We start from the raw sequence: 14,589 nt of genomic DNA, 5'->3' as shown, positions 1-14,589 counted from the left end.
GAGATACTGATTCATGCCTTGTTTCTGACTACTTTCCAGTTTTGTAGAGGGACGTTACTCTGAAAAGGTGTACAAGGATAGTAAGATGCTTACAGTTAAGCACCGATTCAGTGTGAGATAATGGTTCTCTAAACATATATTTAATGTGATATGGTGATGTAATGGCATATGCTCAGTGTGCTGTAGTGATGCAATGGTACTGAGGTATTTAAAGGAGTCTCAGACACAGAAAGAGTCTCTCAGTCACAGACAGAAAGAAGACTCTGGACTTCATCTCTGACCATCCATCCTCATGAGTCTCCTGCCTCCTGCACTCCTCCAGTAAAACCAAGGATTTGGGTTGATCCCAAGATCCTCCAGTATTGTGTTCTCTTCTTTTGTATAATCTGATTGTTCTCTGGGAGCAGGTTTCTTGGGGAGGTTCTCTGGAGGCAGCCTTCGTTTCAGTTCCAATCAATAATCATTTCAAATGCAGCCAGCTATTAAAGTAGTTCATTATTGTCACTTTCAAAATAGCCCAGTTAACTTTCTTTGTTCCGAGAGCTCTTGTTGCTAGTTCTTTGCCTCTGTTTCTGCCAGCTTCAGCCTCTCCTCTTCGGAATCCCCAGTTCTGCCCGACTGCAGTCTAGCTTGTCAATGTCCTCAACTGACTTCTGGCTTTCAATCTCCCCAACTCACTTACTTCACTGACTCAGCTCTTTTTATGCTCTTTTAGAGGTGTAAACTCAAAAATTGACTCCTCCTCCGAGATTGGGATTATGGAAGGTGTAATTTGTCAATCTCCCAGACTTGTGAACTCTAATGTGTAAACTCTCTTAAAGGTGTGAGCTCTAATGTGTGAACCAGTTACATAAGCATTATTTCTATCTACTCTAGTGAGTTAACATCTTGTTTCAAGTTCTGGCTCATAACACTCCAGAAAGCTAGTCCAGACATTACAGTTTTCCTCAAATTTCTTCGTTTTAACAGATGAGGAAACTGAGGCAAATAGGATTAAATAATTTGTCTAAGATCTCACAGTGTCTGAAGTCAAATTTGGACTCGAGTCTTTTTGACTTTAGGTCTGGTGCTCTTTCCACTGCACCACCTAGCTGCCCCTGGCTTCTATATTTTGCATCCCTAATCTATTTCACTGATCCACCACTCAATTTCTTATTTAACACCAAATTGTTGTGATTAGAGCTTTGTAGTATAGTTTGATATCTGATACTATTAGGTTCTCTACCTTCACTTTTTTGACTCCAGGGCCAGTGCTTTATCCATGGCACTATCTAGCTGCCCCAAGTCTAATTTTTTTTCCCCTGAGGCAACTGGGATTAAGTGACTTGTTCAGAGTCACACAGCTAGGAAGTATTAAGTGTCTAAGGTCACATTTGAACTCAGATCCTCCTGACTTCAGGATTGGTGCTCTAACCACTGTGCCACCTACCTGTCCCCTCAAGTCTGATTTTTAAGGAGGTATTTCCTTCAGCATTTTTTTGTGCCATTCTTGCTAAGCTGTTAATAGTCTTTGTAATTTTCTCACACAGGTCTCTTCTGTTTTTACAATTTATCCTCTATTGCTCTTAAATGATTTTTCAAACCATTTTTTTTTTTTTTTTGAAAAAAACTTCTAGTAATTCTTATTGAGTTTGTACATTTTTCTACATTTTTCTTTGAGGTTTTGCTTGTAGATGTTTTCAAGTCATTGCCTTCTGTTTGTCTGTTGAACTTCTGCCACCAGATTTTTTATGGTTGGATTCCTTTTTGTTTTTTGCTTATTTTTCCAGCATGGTTATTGACTTCAGACCTTGTTAGTATTGAGTTCTGAGCTTCTTTATGCCTTCTGCTGCTTTCCCCACTCAATCTGGAGGCCTCTAATTTTTTAGAGCTTATAAAGGTGTGTGATGTGGGAAGACATCTATTCCCTGCCTTCCTGGTCTATGCATTGCAAGTTCCTGACCAGATTTGGTTCTGTTGGCTTAAGTATGTGGTTGAGTTTCTGCAGCCTGCTGCTAGACTCATCAGTTAGCTTGCTGGGAGGTTCTGCAGGTTTACAGTGGCTGAACTGCTGATTTTCCCTTGTCTTTGATCTATCCCGCTTTATTCTCCTGCAGGTTTATGTGTGGGACTAAAGTTAGAATGAAGTTCCTCTTCTGCTCCTGGGCTCAGAGCCACACAGCTGGGGTTTCAGAATCTGCTCCTTTCTCCCTACAGTCTACTTCTCTGCCCTGGACTGTGCCCAGAACTGGGTAGTGGGTCATAAAGCTGGCAGATGGCACTTGTCCTGCACCCTGGGGCCCCCAGTGCTCAGCCTAGTCTGAGTGCTGGGCAGCTCCCTCCAAAGCTGCTAATTATAACCCAGACAGTTGCCATTTCTACCTGTTGCCACTCTGACTGGCTCCCACCCCAGTGTTTGCAGACCTGTCTTCCTAAGCTGCCCCAGGATGGAAAAATGACTCATTGCAACTTTTTCTTAGCCTGGTCAGAATTCAGTCAGACACTGGGTAGCTTAAACCTCCCAACACAGACAATGCCAGGCTCATCAGCCTGAAAGGGAGAGCAGGGGGAATGGGACCTGGAGTAGGAAGGGATGAAGAGGACCTGAAAGGCCTACCTGATGTGGTCTGAGGTCCCAAGGATCTTTGAATGGCATTATTCAGTCAATACTCAAACTGGATGCCTTGCTCCGCTGCACTGAAGTTGTCCCACTCTTCCCCAGGAAGTGCACCCCTGCCCAGATCCTTTCAGGTCTCATCACCATCTCTATCACCCAGGGTTCCTCTCTAAGGGCCCAACTAAAGACTGCAAGGCTGGGCTTCCCAACTGGAAATCAAAGCTCTCTCCTAAAACCTTCCCTGGAAACCCTCCTTAAAGGTCACCACTAATTCCCTAAGTCCAGGAGATTCTTCCTCCAGTCTCAGCCTGTAATATTTATTATCTAGGCCAGGTCCATATTCATGATCTCTGACTACCTCGGACTCCCCAGATGGGCAAGGAAGAAAGAAAAGACAGATTTCTTTCTTTTATATATTATTTTGCCTCCTGCCACTCTGATCTACTTATAACAAGGAGAGCTTACATAAAAGCAGGGCTATAAAGGCTGCCAGGTTCTTTACGCACAAACAACTACAAGGGATCCTCACCACACCCTAAGCTGGGTATTCCTGCCTGGTAGCAATGTGCCCACTTTACAGATGGGTTGAGTGACTTGCCCAGGGCTACACCACTAGCATCAGAAACAAGATTTGAACACGAGTCTGCTGACTCATAAGTTCCACCATTTGCCCCGTGTCTGCCTCATCCCCTTATCAGACAGTGAGCTTGTGAGCACAAGAGCTTTACAGCAGAGAGGTCAAACTGGCAGCCCAGAGGCCCCATCCGGTTCAGGATGGGGCTAAGAAGCCCTTCACAAAAGCAGCAGACAACACAGTAACAGACAGGGTTCCCTAGACTGGTGGGCAGCCTGTAGGATCTGTTTCTACTCGGCTGTGACCTCGCAGCTGAATCCTAGAGCAGCATCGGAGTTCTGGGCTTGCAACCAGGAGCCGCGACACCCCTTGGCTACGTGGACTATGAAACGATTTCCTGACAATAAAACGGAATCTGTTTCATGTGAGGAATGCACTTTATAAATGATAAACAACTGCCACTTGTACAAGCCTTTCAAATCCAAGAAGCATTTTATGTAAGGAGCAGGAAACACTAGTAACAACACTTCTCCTGAGAAGAGCAGATGGCCAGCGGAGTAACCAGAGAGCAGACGGACTGCTTGGGGGCTGTGGGCTGGCAACACAACACTCCGAGCCCAGAGGGAGGTCCTGAGCCCTCTGGGCCCTCTGCAGAGGCCTGCCCGAGAAATGCTCTTACTGGGCAGGTATCCAAGGGTTCAGGGGAAAAGGTTCTCGTAGACGGACCCTTCCCTGCCACCCTGGGTGCCAGTGCTGAGCCAGAGCTGCTGGCGAGGCCTTTCTGCATTGACTTCTCTGGGAAGTGAGGGAGCTGGACTGGACTAGAAGTCTGGGCTCCTGTAACTGAGCAGCCAGGAAGGCACGGGCACCAACCAACTCTCCCCACCCATTCAGCTGTGGGTGGCACAGAACAGTGGGGGCAGTGGGCCCGGGGCAGTCCTCTGGCACTGGCCAAAGCCCGAAATCTGTCGGTGTGGCCGACTAGCCTGGACAGGCTGCCCAGGGGATTCTCACCACTGTTGCCACCTCTGGCACCGAGGAAGGAAACCGTGTGGGCACAAAGGGCACACCGAGCCTCCCACCCCAACCATCACACACAGGGTGAGAAAGCGTTCTCAAGTCCTTTATTTGGGCAGGGCCTGGTGACAAGCTGCGCTCACAGGGACAATGTCATCCCACAGCTCCTCAAACCCAAGCCCTCTTCACCACCATCACCCCGACACCGGCCCCAGGGCTCGGAGCTTCACTTCTGGCCCTTCAGATAGTTCCAGCCTTCATAACCGTACGCCTGGATGGTTGAGGGGGCGGTGGACAGTGAACTCATCAAGCTGTTGATGCCTGTGGGGAACGAGCATTTGGTTAATGGGGGGAAGGCTCCCCAAAGATTCCACTGAGAACCAGCCCAATCCCCGGTGAGGAGGCAGAAATGTGCCCCCGGGGAGCTTTCCAGCCCAGCTCTGCCTATGGGGCGTCCTGGGGAGGCCCTGCCTCCGACCCCCCCTTAATGAGACACCTGCAGGTTTCTCTCAGAAAACAATGAACCAATGTGTCAGGGGTCACTCAGAGCCATCCCTAGATCTGGCTGACCTGAGCAAGAGCCGAGCCCAGAGAAATCAGTGAGCGGCGGGGCAAGGACGGCGCCGAAGCCAGGGCCCTCCCTTCTTGGCTACCTTGTCATCTGTAAAATGAGCCTCCATCCTGCTGGGCCGCCCGTGCCCAGAGCACAGCCTTCAGGCTCTTCAGAGGGGCTGACTCGGAGGAGCCAGCTCATCTCCCCATGTCGGAGATCCCCGCACTGAGGCCCCATCAGACGCTAAGTCACAGAGCAGAGATCCAAGCCACTCTGTGAACTCTACCCCATCTTCCTTATGGGGCAGAAGCTTCGGTTTCACAGGGGATCCGAATGACCAATCTACAAGCACCTGCCCCATCTGGGGCTTGGAAAGAGGGGGTCTGTTCTCATGCTCTCTATCCCCTTCTGTTCCCAAAGGGAATGCCAAAGGTCAGAACGCATCACTGCAGTTCTTACAGTCTGACAAGGGGCCTCCCCCACAGCAGCAACAATCGCAACTCTTATTGTCCCCATTTTATTGATGTGGAAAGTAAAGACTCAGGCGGGGCAGGGAGGCCTCTGGAAGGCCCAACCCTGCCGGTCCCCACTGCGCACACCACTGCGGCCCTGCTTGCTCACTCCCCAGGGGAGGCAGACACAGGCTTCTTGGCCCCTTGATTTCTGGGCCAGCTGAACCCTTGGCTTCTCCTTTTAACGTGAAATGCAATAAAGCCTCATTAATTCAAATCTACAGCACATTAGAATGAAGTTTGTTCTTATTCAAGTGATGAAAAAGGACTGGACTGCTTTTAATTAAAACACTGACAGTACATTTACTGTGCACATGTATCAAAGCAGATATCCTCCAAACACCTTACCAGGCAATACCTGATGAGACCAATTGGAATTGATGTGTTTGCTTAAAAATTAGTAGATGGACAGTCCAATTTTCTCTCCCACAGTCCCAACAAATGATCCTCTGGCTTGGGGACTGCATGGGAATTCCACTCCATAATGTAACTCAGAATCAATGATGGGAAGGGAATCCATTACCCCCGAGGCTGCCCATCTTAGGCTGAGCCAGCTGCAAATGATTTTTTTCTTTGTGCTGAGCCAAATCTGCCTTTGCAACTTACTCTCATTCCTTCTGGGACTGCTCTCTAGGGCCAAGCAGAGGCTATTTAATCACTTTTATCCACAACAGCTTGTCTGTCAAATATTTAGAGATAGTTATGCCCCTCTTTAATTTTCTCTTCTCTTTTCCAGGCTAGCTGTGCCCAGACCACATTTTTTTTTTCCCCACAACTTTCTGTAATACAAACTTCTCTTCCTTCCCCCTCCTTGCCAAATGATTAGTCAGTGAGGACCCCTACAACTTTTTATTTTCTTTAATTTCCTACAGTTTCTAAAATAAAATATAAACTCCTTGATATGGCATATAAAGTCCTGCACCAGCTTCTTTCCTCTCTCCAGGCTTAATATTCACAGCCTTCTTCATATACTAGACATATTCCAGCCAAGCTGACCATCTTAGTATCCCTCAAACTCAGTATCCCATCTCTTACTCCTATGCTTTTGCCCAAGCTGTCCCTCACCTTTGAACTGCAGTATTCCTTCTCCTCTGCCTTTATGGGTCCCTGGCTCCCTTCCAAGCTCAGCTCCTAAGGCCTTTCCAAATTCCTTCTCCCTCACCCTCAATGACTTTCCTTCCACTTATTCTGTATACTTTATATACATTTATCTTATGTGTGTTGTTTCCCCTGACAGAACATAAACTCCTTTTGAGGGCAAATCTGTTTCATTTTGTCTTCACATCCCCAATGTTTGTTATTTGGCTGCATCTGCCCGAGTCCAGCTCCATAATCAACCCTGTCAAAACTTAATATCCACAACAACTTTCCCCCCAGCAGCCCATTTTACATAATACAGTATTCCAGGTTAGTGCCTGGAACACCATCAAATCAACCATCCAAAGAGCATTTGCCAGTAGCATACAAGAGAATTTTTCCAGGACCATCTCCAATCATCTAGATCTGTATCTGGCCATTAGACCCAGATGACTCTGGAGGAAAAAGTGAGGCAGGTGACCTTACATGGCCCTCCCTCACTTAAATCCAATTCACTTGCATGTCACAGCATCACCTCCCTAATGTATAAACACCAGTGACAAGAGAACTTTGTCTAAGCCCCTTCCCTATTCTGGGTCTCAGGAAGCCAATCCATACAATGGAATGGCACTAGACTACATGATTTCTGAGATCCCTTCTGGTTCTACCATTCTACAAGTGTTGGTCCTTGGACAGTGGAGCAAATGCCTCCATTCTGTGTGAGGAACTCCCCACCCAGGGCTGATCCCATGGCTAGTCATCCGGCCCTCTGCCCTCAGAAAGGAGAGTCTATGCTCCTACCTGAATTCCAGCTGTCTCGGAAGTTAAACTTGACATGTGGAACGGCTGGGACCTAAGTAGAAAGAGAAAGAAGCATCACTCACATGCTCAACATCAGATGCCTGCCTCTGTGCTCTGGACAACACTGAGACCCTGATCTGCTGGGTGGGAGAAAAATCCAGGATGCAAAACCATAGAGACTTGGTCTGAGCCTGGGACCCTTAGTCTGACCACCAAGAAGAGTCTGAAACCTTGCCCCAGAAGCCTAACCACCAGAGGCTTAAAGAAGGTCAGATAAGGCAGCTAGCTGGTGAAGTGGATAAAGCACCAGCGCTTAAGTCAAGAAGACCTAAGCTCAAATCTGGTCTCAGATACTTAATATTTCCTGGCTGTGTGACCCTGGACAAATCACTTAACCCCAAGTGCAGGGGGCAGAGGGATGGGAGGTCAGATGAAAAAAGATCATAAAAAAGGAAAAGGACCCACATGTACAAAAATGTTTGTGGCAGCCTTTTTTTGTAGTGGCAAGAAACTGGAAACTGAGTGGATTCCGCCCATCAGTGAGAGAATGTTAAATAAATTGTGGTATATGAATGTTATGGAATAGTATTGTTCTGTAAGAAATGACCAGCAGGATGATTTCAGAGAGGCCTGGAGAGACTTACATGAACTGATGCTGAGTGAAGTGAATAGAATCAGGAGATGATTGTACATGGCAATAACAAGATTATACGATAATCAATTCTGATGGACTCTTTAACAAAGAGATGATTCAGGCCTGTTCCAATGATCTTGTGATGAGAAAGGACTGTGGGAACTGAGTATAGATCACAACATAACATTTTCACCTTTTTTTATTGTTTGCTTTATTTTTTCTTTCTCACTTTTGTCTTTTATGATTTTTCTTGCAGCATGATAAATAGAACTATGTAGAGAAGAACTGCACATGTTTAACATATATTGGATTAATTGCTGTTTAAGGGAAGAGGTAGGGTAAGGGAGGGAGAAAAATTTGACACACTGGGGTTTACAGGGGTGCATGTTGAAAACTATCTTCGAATATATTTTGAAAATAAAGTTACTATAAAAAAATAAAAATTAAAAAGGTCATGTGAAAGTGCACAGCTCAGGCCAGCCTACTCTCACCCTGCCTAGACCCCCAACCCTCTCAAAGAAAGTAAACCACTGACCAAAAAGGTCAGGCATATTACTATTGGGGGGAAAAAAAGGTAGGTTATTATTCTATCTCTATAAGGGGGGAGGGGGGTACACGCTCCCTCTTCCTAAGAGCTCATATCCTCTGCCTCTTGTCCATGAAGTTCTAGGTCAGTCCCACCCGCCCCCAACCAGCCCCAAGTCCCTAGCAGTACCTCCAACTGGATGCCCAAGAGCTTCGCGAGTATCTCTGAGTAGTGGTTGAAGGCAGCTGGGATTTTCTCCTGTGCCCTTCGTAGGGCAGCCTGACCCTCGTGACTGGACCCCAGCAGCCCCTGATCGTAAACGAAGTATACGGACCCACCTGCCAAGCCAGCCTTAATGCAAAATCTGGGCAGAGGAAAGGCAAGAGAAGCAGCTTGGAAATGGTGGAAAAAAACCATGGAGTAATAGAACACCTAGATTCTAATATCAGTCTAATAATGATGCTCTTAATCTCTCCCTTTGAAAAGAAAACGAAACCCAACGACAAAGAGGTGGGCTTCGCCAACCAGAAAAGCACCCCTTCTCCACGGGTTCCTCGTAGGACGCTTGCCTTCCCTTCAAGGCCTGACTAGGTGGCCACTTCTCGGCTTCCTTTCTCCTTTGGAGCACTTAGGAGTTGTCCCATCCCCCACACAGCTCAGTCTTCACCCTCACCATTAAGAAGTAACTCGCTACTGGAGCACACACGACTCCCCAGGGGTGAGCACACATTGACTTAAAGGAAATGCTCATCAGGGAAATGCATTCTAATTCTGGTGGTCTGTCCCCTAGTCCCTACCCCAGTCTAAAAGTTTCAGTGGCTCCCTAGTGTTCATAGAGCTGGAACTGGAAGGGACTTAGGGCTAGGCTTTTAGTCCAACCCCGATTTTAAAATAAAATAATGAGCATTTTGGCTCTTATTTAAAACACAGCGTATTAAGGATTTCAAAGCACTTTACAAAATAAGTTAATTTAATCAAATCTTAGCATTCTTTTTATTATTATCAAATAATTCACTGGAACCTTTCCAACTTTAAAGTTTGAACCTTACCCCCCTCCCCATCCTCGAAAGCATGATGTCACTGGTGTCCCACGAGGGCCCCAGGAAGGGGAAGGGGGGGGTTACGATGAAAGGAGTAATAGCAAGAATACTACGGTGCTAAGTTTGCAAAGTGCTTTGCAACTATTATTCCGCGGGACTCTCCGGGCCGACTCGGGAAGGCAGGTGCTACTAGTCTTTGCCCGTTTTAGGGACTAGCAAACTCTCAGCAGGTGCAAGTTCAGCGACTTGCCCAGGATCACCACAGTCGGTGAATCTCGGCTCTTCCTGTCCGCAGGCCCCAGCTACCTAGCAGCCCCCAGTTTACAGACAAGGACACTGAAGCTCAGGGAAATTTAAGCGTCTTCTCGATGCCCAGCCGGTAAAAGCGTCACGGCCTCCCGCTGGGCTCGCGCTCGGCCCGGCCGCTCCTCCCCAGTCCCACCCCGCTCCCCCGGCCTCGCTGCCCGAAGGCCTAGGAGCGTTCTCCCGGCCCGGCCCCACGTCCAGGTTCAGGCCTGGCTTCCGCGGGGTGGGGATGGATGGGGTGCTGCGCCCGCCTCCCCCCATCACGCGTGACTCGAGAAACGGGCGCGCGCGCTCACCCGAGCAGGGGCCACAAGCGGGAACCCATGGTCGCCGAGCTCCGCCGGTCTGCGGTAACGCAAGGACACGGAGCTCCGCCCGCCGGCAGGCAACCAGGTCCCCGCCCCGGCCTGAGACTAAATCGCGGGAGCTCCGCTCTTTGGGAGCTAGGGCATCTGGGAGATGTAGTACTGGAGGGCAGGAACCCTCGCTAGGGTGTCTGGGAGTTGTAGTCTTTTTGTCCTCTTCCCTTATCCTTCGCTGAGGCTCTTGGGAGTCGTGGTCTCATTGGGATGCAGGGGCTTTGAATCCCAAAGCTGTTGGGATTCCCGACCAGCGTCGGCAGATGTCTCAAAATAATTTTTAGACTTAGACTATCCAGATCTAAAGGCAAAGGTATTAAGAACTGCGGGTATTGGTGGATCTCAGATGCTATCTCAGACGTTTATTTCTGTGTGACCTTAAACTAACCTATATCTGTTTCGCTTCTGGAAAACAGGGATGAATCCTTACCAATACAATCAAGGGTGAAGCAAAGATGCCCATTATCACTTCTATGTTAGCTGTAGCAAATAGAGAAGAAAAAGAAATCAGAATAAGTCATAAGGAAACAAAAGTTTCTGTAAGTTGATCTGTAAGACTTATAGATAAGAAAAGAATTTAAGACCAAAGAAGATAATAGAGAGCATTACAAAATGTAAAATAGTTTATTTTAATTATGTAAAATTAAAAAGTGTTTGCACAAACAAAACCTATACAACCAAAAATCATAAGAAAAGCAGAAAATGGGAAAATATATAAAAATACAAGTCACTGTCCAAATGGTCTAAGAGGGAAGGCACTTAAAGCTTACGGGATCAAGGGAGACTTCATATAGAAGGCGATATTTTCGTGGCCTCTTGAAAGAAAAGTGGGATTGAATGAAGTTCAAGAACCTGAAGAAACCGTATGCATGACTAGAAGGGCAAGAGATAGATAACGATTTTAATATGCATATTAAAACGCATGTAATAGTAATTCAACAAAAGCAGGACTTAAATTTTCTTTAAGAAGGTATAACAATACCTATAATAATAAAAATGCTTAATTTAGTGTGGAAATATGTTAAATTCAACAGGGCAGCGATTGGAAGAAGGGACTATTTGCAAGCAAAACAAATTTCTTGCTCTTATAAGAAAAATGTAAAGGGAAGAAAGAGAAAAGACCGAGAGTCTTATTCTCTAGAGTATTCATCATTTGATCAATGGCTTACCAAGTTAAGGTTTATCAATACAATAAAATATTATTGCGCAGTAGATGTTTTCTGAAAATCCTGGGAAGCTCGGCAAAAGTGAGGTGAGCAGCGCTGGGGAAAATCGTTTATAAAAGTCTTATTAAAGATATCTAAAACGCTTGAAAAACTTGAGAACCATTATGACCTATTATGTCTCCACAGCACCTTTAATGAAGTAAATTGCCCATTCTCTGATAGAGAGGTAACGATCCTCAAGGTTTTCTGTAACTCAAAATTTAAGTCAAATTCACAGTTCAAAGCTCCGCAAATCCAAGGATTCTGCGCATGTGCAGGGAGGACCTCCTGAGTTTTAGATCCAATAGATGGCAGTCATCAGATTGGCTAGAGCGTCCATTGAGTAGGGAGGGACATTCTAGCCTTCCTCAACTCGTTGCCTCTGGAAGACTAGGAAGTGGAGGCTACATATCCCAGAGTTCAACGTTCTTTCCTTCCTTCTGCTGTGGCTGCCATTGGGCTACAATAGGTGAGTAGAGCGACCTGCAGAGAATCGGACGCCATCCGCGGCTCAGACCGCTTCCCCATCCCATTGCTGAAGGCTGCCTGAAGGGAGGGGCGAGGGCTTTTGGGGGCTCGTGTCTAGAGAGGAGGGTGGTTGTCCGAGAGGCCTCACGGAGCTTTCTGATTACTCTTTCTTCCTCCGCAGCACCGCAGCCATGGCCATCCGATATCCCATGGCCGTGGGCCTCAACAAAGGCCACAAAGTTACCAAAAACGTTTCCAAGCCGCGACACTGCCGCCGCCGTGGGGTGAGTCAAAAGTTGCGACTAAGGAGCATGGGAGGAAACGGGGTGACCAGGGTCTAGGGAGGCTGCAGTCCCCAGAGATTGTGCGCACGCGCAGGGGCGCCGGGCGGCCAGGGGCTTCGGCTCGGCCTGTGGAGGACTTGGGGCCAGGATGGGGAACGATTGGGCGTGTGGTCGGGGAGCCCAGAGCCGGAGCTGAACTCCCAGGGTCATGGCAGTAGAGTGAGCATGTAATCAGATCCATTTAACCGGTGTGGGAATCGAGGCCCAGTCCTGCGGGTGGCAGCCGGGCTGGCCGGCTTCAGGGCAGCAGATTTCTTCCCGTTTCTGCCCCACCTCCCCGAAAGGCCTGTTCACGTTTTGGTGCATCTAGATGGTGGCTTCCGCCCAGACCCATAGGAGAGGTTTTCCCAGGTGTCCCAAACGCTCTGCCGCGGGACAGCTGGCGAAGCCATAGAAACCCCCTCTCATAACCTGGTGTGCGCGTCCTGGCCCATCTGCCCTTATGTTTGCCGGAGTGATTGTTGGTGGGCTGCATCAGTAAGGGGGAGTTTCAAGGACAGGACAGGTGACTTTTTACTGTTAGCAAGCAGTAATTCTTGTTCCAAGTGGAGATTAGAGAAGATAGCTTTTTACTTGGGTTTTGTAACTTTTAAGGTAGATTAATTTCAAGCAGTATGAGTCAGTACTGCCCCTAATTCCCACCTCCTTGCCTTTACAGAGCCAGAAGGGTGTTTTTCATGGTTGTTCAATGAATGAACTTCCCAGACCTGGTCTAGAATCTGTTGGTAATCCTCTAGGTCTTTCGCAGGGTTTTGTTTTTGTTTTTTTTTAATTAGACACTGATTTAAGGAATGCAGAATAAGCCCATAAAAGTTGCATTTTTATAGAAAGAAATTGAGGACTTGAGTTTGTGATCTCCTCTCATAAAATCACCACTTTGTGATGGAGGTAGTGGGGTGGTGAGTCTGTAGAGATTCAGTGCTGTTTCATTTCAATTTAACAAGCACTGATGACTGCAGTTAACAAGAATACAAAGGCAAAAATGAAATTAGCTACCCTCAAGAGGCTTGTTTTAATAAGGCGAAAGGCACATGTACAGTAGATAAACTAATCGATTGTAGGGGTTGGAGTGAAATACTAATAACTAGAAATATCAGAAAGGCCATATAGAGAGGATAGTTTCTGGGCTATACTAGTAGTCAGCTGTTTCTGCAAACTCAGAGCTGAAATGTTGGAGTATTTAAAATCCAGAAGCAGGCCTGTAAGACTGGAACATTGAATTCAAGGAAAAAAGTGATCAATTTGAAAAGTTGGGATGATGGCAAATTGTAGCAAAACCAGAGTTTGTTCTAGAAAACGAGGGAAGCTACTGAAGCTTCTTGGGCAAGGGGAATGACCGAAGTCTGTGTTTTAGTAATACTTTGGGAACTGTGAAAATTGGGAGACCTGGAGAAGCCTATTGGAGTAGTCCAAATCCGAAGTGGTAATAAGAGTCTGAATTAGGGTAATGGCTGTGAGTTAGAAGGTACAAGGGATATGAGTGTCTTTATGGAGGTAGAACTGGAAACTCATCAGATACTTGGTGTAGGATAAGAGGGAAGGCCCAAGAAAAACTTCCAAGCTGACTTACATGAGGTTTATAAAATTGTAGTGAAATTTGGGAAAGGCATGGATTACCAATCAGGATTTAGCAGCTAAATTTTATACTAAATTTAGCATTTAATATAACTTTATTTTTTATACAATCTTCCATAACATTTCTCATTCCTTATACTTTTTCCCTTCCCAATTAGGGAAGTGTTGATTCAACCTGAGTAAAAATGGACAGTGGCTTCAGTATCATAGAAAAAAGCATTAGATTTGGATTTTTGGGTTAAACATCTATTAAAAGGAATTATGGGATTTAGACCTGGAAGTAACTTTATACTCCTTTAGCCTACTTTATAATCCAGAGGAAACTGAGAAGTTTACACTAAGGTTCCTCATTAAATAGATAAGCTGATCAGATTTGTGCTTAGATCCCAAGATTATACAAAAATAAAGTTCTCTGCTCTCCAGAAGTCAAAGTTCTCCAGGGAAAGTTATCTTCATCTCAAAGAAATACTTCTAGAGCTTGATCAGACCTATTTTTTTTTAAACAGCGCTTGACCAAACATACCAAGTTTGTGAGAGATATGATCCGGGAGGTGTGTGGCTTTGCTCCTTATGAGAGGCGGGCCATGGAATTGTTGAAGGTCTCCAAGGATAAGCGAGCCCTTAAATTCATCAAAAAAAGGGTAGGTGTGAGTTCATGAGAGTGGAGGGGGTGGGATATGTGCAGAACCTCTCATGTCTTTTCTTCTCTGATAGGTGGGAACTCACATCCGTGCCAAGAGGAAGAGAGAGGAGCTCAGCAATGTCCTAGCTGCCATGAGGAAGGCTGCTGCCAAGAAGGACTAAACTAAACCTTTGCCCCTTTACCTAATAAAAAACAATTTGATACATAGGTTTGTGTCCTGGATCTGGTCTATTCTGAATGAATATATTTTCTCAAGAGCCTTTAAGCATGGGAGGAAATGGGAGCTTTTTCTAAAAACTTTGGGGCCTTAATACCATAGTAGGGCACTGAGAATTCTGGGCATGGCAAGTAAATTGCAT

The 14,589-nt window shown here is 46.3% G+C and overlaps 2 protein-coding genes across 2 annotated transcripts; one reads left to right on the top strand and one right to left on the bottom strand.

Moving 5' to 3' along the window:
• Positions 1-4,272: 4,272 nt before the first annotated feature.
• Positions 4,273-10,049, bottom strand: MICOS13 (mitochondrial contact site and cristae organizing system subunit 13). The gene is made up of 4 exons (XM_051971802.1): positions 9,933-10,049; positions 8,480-8,654; positions 7,131-7,182; positions 4,273-4,508 (listed from the first exon to the last, which is right to left on the bottom strand). The coding sequence occupies exons 1-4, from the start codon at positions 9,959-9,961 to the stop codon at positions 4,414-4,416; spliced, it is 351 nt and encodes a 116-aa protein (XP_051827762.1). The 5' UTR covers positions 9,962-10,049; the 3' UTR covers positions 4,273-4,413.
• A 1,505-nt stretch (positions 10,050-11,554) lies between these two features.
• RPL36 (ribosomal protein L36) lies at positions 11,555-14,437 on the top strand. The gene is made up of 4 exons (XM_051971799.1): positions 11,555-11,669; positions 11,850-11,952; positions 14,094-14,228; positions 14,302-14,437. The coding sequence occupies exons 2-4, from the start codon at positions 11,860-11,862 to the stop codon at positions 14,389-14,391; spliced, it is 318 nt and encodes a 105-aa protein (XP_051827759.1). The 5' UTR covers positions 11,555-11,669; positions 11,850-11,859; the 3' UTR covers positions 14,392-14,437.
• The last annotated feature ends 152 nt before the right edge of the window (positions 14,438-14,589 follow it).

The sequence above is a fragment of the Antechinus flavipes genome, chromosome 1 (genome assembly GCF_016432865.1).
Source record: "Antechinus flavipes isolate AdamAnt ecotype Samford, QLD, Australia chromosome 1, AdamAnt_v2, whole genome shotgun sequence".
Classification (NCBI taxonomy): Eukaryota; Metazoa; Chordata; class Mammalia; order Dasyuromorphia; family Dasyuridae; genus Antechinus; species Antechinus flavipes.
This window is presented reverse-complemented; position numbering and strand designations above follow the sequence as displayed.

Coding starts and splice junctions, on each gene's coding strand:
- RPL36 (XM_051971799.1), top strand. CDS start 11,860: ATGGCCATCCGATATCCCATGGCCGTGGGCCTCAACAAAGGCCACAAA. Junction 11,953..14,093: donor GACACTGCCGCCGCCGTGGG/GTGAGTCAAAAG, acceptor TTTTTTAAACAG/CGCTTGACCAAACATACCAA. Junction 14,229..14,301: donor TTAAATTCATCAAAAAAAGG/GTAGGTGTGAGT, acceptor CTTCTCTGATAG/GTGGGAACTCACATCCGTGC.
- MICOS13 (XM_051971802.1), bottom strand. CDS start 9,961: ATGGGTTCCCGCTTGTGGCCCCTGCTCGG. Junction 8,655..9,932: donor CGCTTGTGGCCCCTGCTCGG/GTGAGCGCGCGC, acceptor TCCTCTGCCCAG/ATTTTGCATTAAGGCTGGCT. Junction 4,509..7,130: donor CCGAGACAGCTGGAATTCAG/GTAGGAGCATAG, acceptor CGTTCCCCACAG/GCATCAACAGCTTGATGAGT.